Genomic DNA, 1,091 nt, shown 5'->3' on the forward strand with positions numbered 1-1,091 from the left:
CACACACACAGACAGACACACACACAGACAGACACACACACAGACAGACACACACACAGAGACACACACACACACAGACACACACAGACAGACACACACACACACAGACAGACACACACAGACAGACACACACACACAGACAGACACACACAGACAGACAGACAGACACACACAGACAGACAGACACACAGACAGACAGACAGACACACAGACAGACAGACAGACACACAGACAGACAGACAGACACACAGACAGACACACACAGACAGACAGACACACAGACAGACAGACACACAGACAGACAGACACACAGACAGACAGACACACAGACAGACAGACACACAGACAGACAGACACACACACACACACAGACAGACAGACACACAGACAGACACACAGACAGACACACAGACAGACACACACACACACACAGAGACAGACACACACACACACACACACACACACACACACACACACACACACACACACACACACACACACACACACGTTTTCCCAGGCCATCATATATACATATTACATAAAGCCTCTAAAACTCGTACCTTGTATAAACAATATTCATATTTACCAACTTACCTGTTCAACTCTCTGTTTGAGTCGCTGGTCTATGTAGCTAGTATTTCTGTTCTTCATAGTTTTTTCCTGAGTTTCTTCCCGGTTTTATTTTGTTTTGTTTTAGATGTAAACAAAAAAAGAGTTAAATGTGTAAAACACGCTTACCTATATCTTATAAATGTATTAGGTTTTAATTAAATCCCGAGACCTGCCATGTGAATCAAACTTTCTTCTATTTTATTTCAAAAACGCAAACTAATAAATAATGTTGAACACCGCCACCTGCTGTACTGGAGCATTATAGCGTGTTGCATTACTACTGCCACCTAGTGAATCAGAATCAGAGTCAGCTTTATTGCCAGGCATGTTTTCACCTGCGAGAAGCTCCACAGTGTAACAGAATGGCATATACAGTGCAGACGAAATTGTACACATTTACAGGTGTGAAATGTGCAGTTTAAATATAATTATCCAATATAGGCAATAAATTGTATGTACAATTTGCAAGTGTGAGAAAT

At 41.7% G+C, this 1,091-nt stretch overlaps 1 protein-coding gene across 1 annotated transcript in view; it reads right to left on the bottom strand.

Annotated features, from left to right (window-relative positions):
* Positions 1 to 844, bottom strand: part of LOC113660736 (nuclear valosin-containing protein-like) — a 33,401-nt gene extending 32,557 nt beyond the window's left edge. Inside the window, exon 1 of the mRNA XM_027174495.2 lies at positions 595 to 844. Within this exon, the coding sequence (XP_027030296.2) occupies positions 595 to 651 (57 nt within the window). The 5' untranslated portion in view covers positions 652 to 844. The remainder of the gene's footprint in view (positions 1 to 594) is intronic.
* Positions 845 to 1,091: the final 247 nt, after the last annotated feature.

The sequence above is a fragment of the Tachysurus fulvidraco genome, chromosome 7, assembly GCF_022655615.1.
Source record: "Tachysurus fulvidraco isolate hzauxx_2018 chromosome 7, HZAU_PFXX_2.0, whole genome shotgun sequence".
Taxonomy (NCBI): Eukaryota; Metazoa; Chordata; class Actinopteri; order Siluriformes; family Bagridae; genus Tachysurus; species Tachysurus fulvidraco.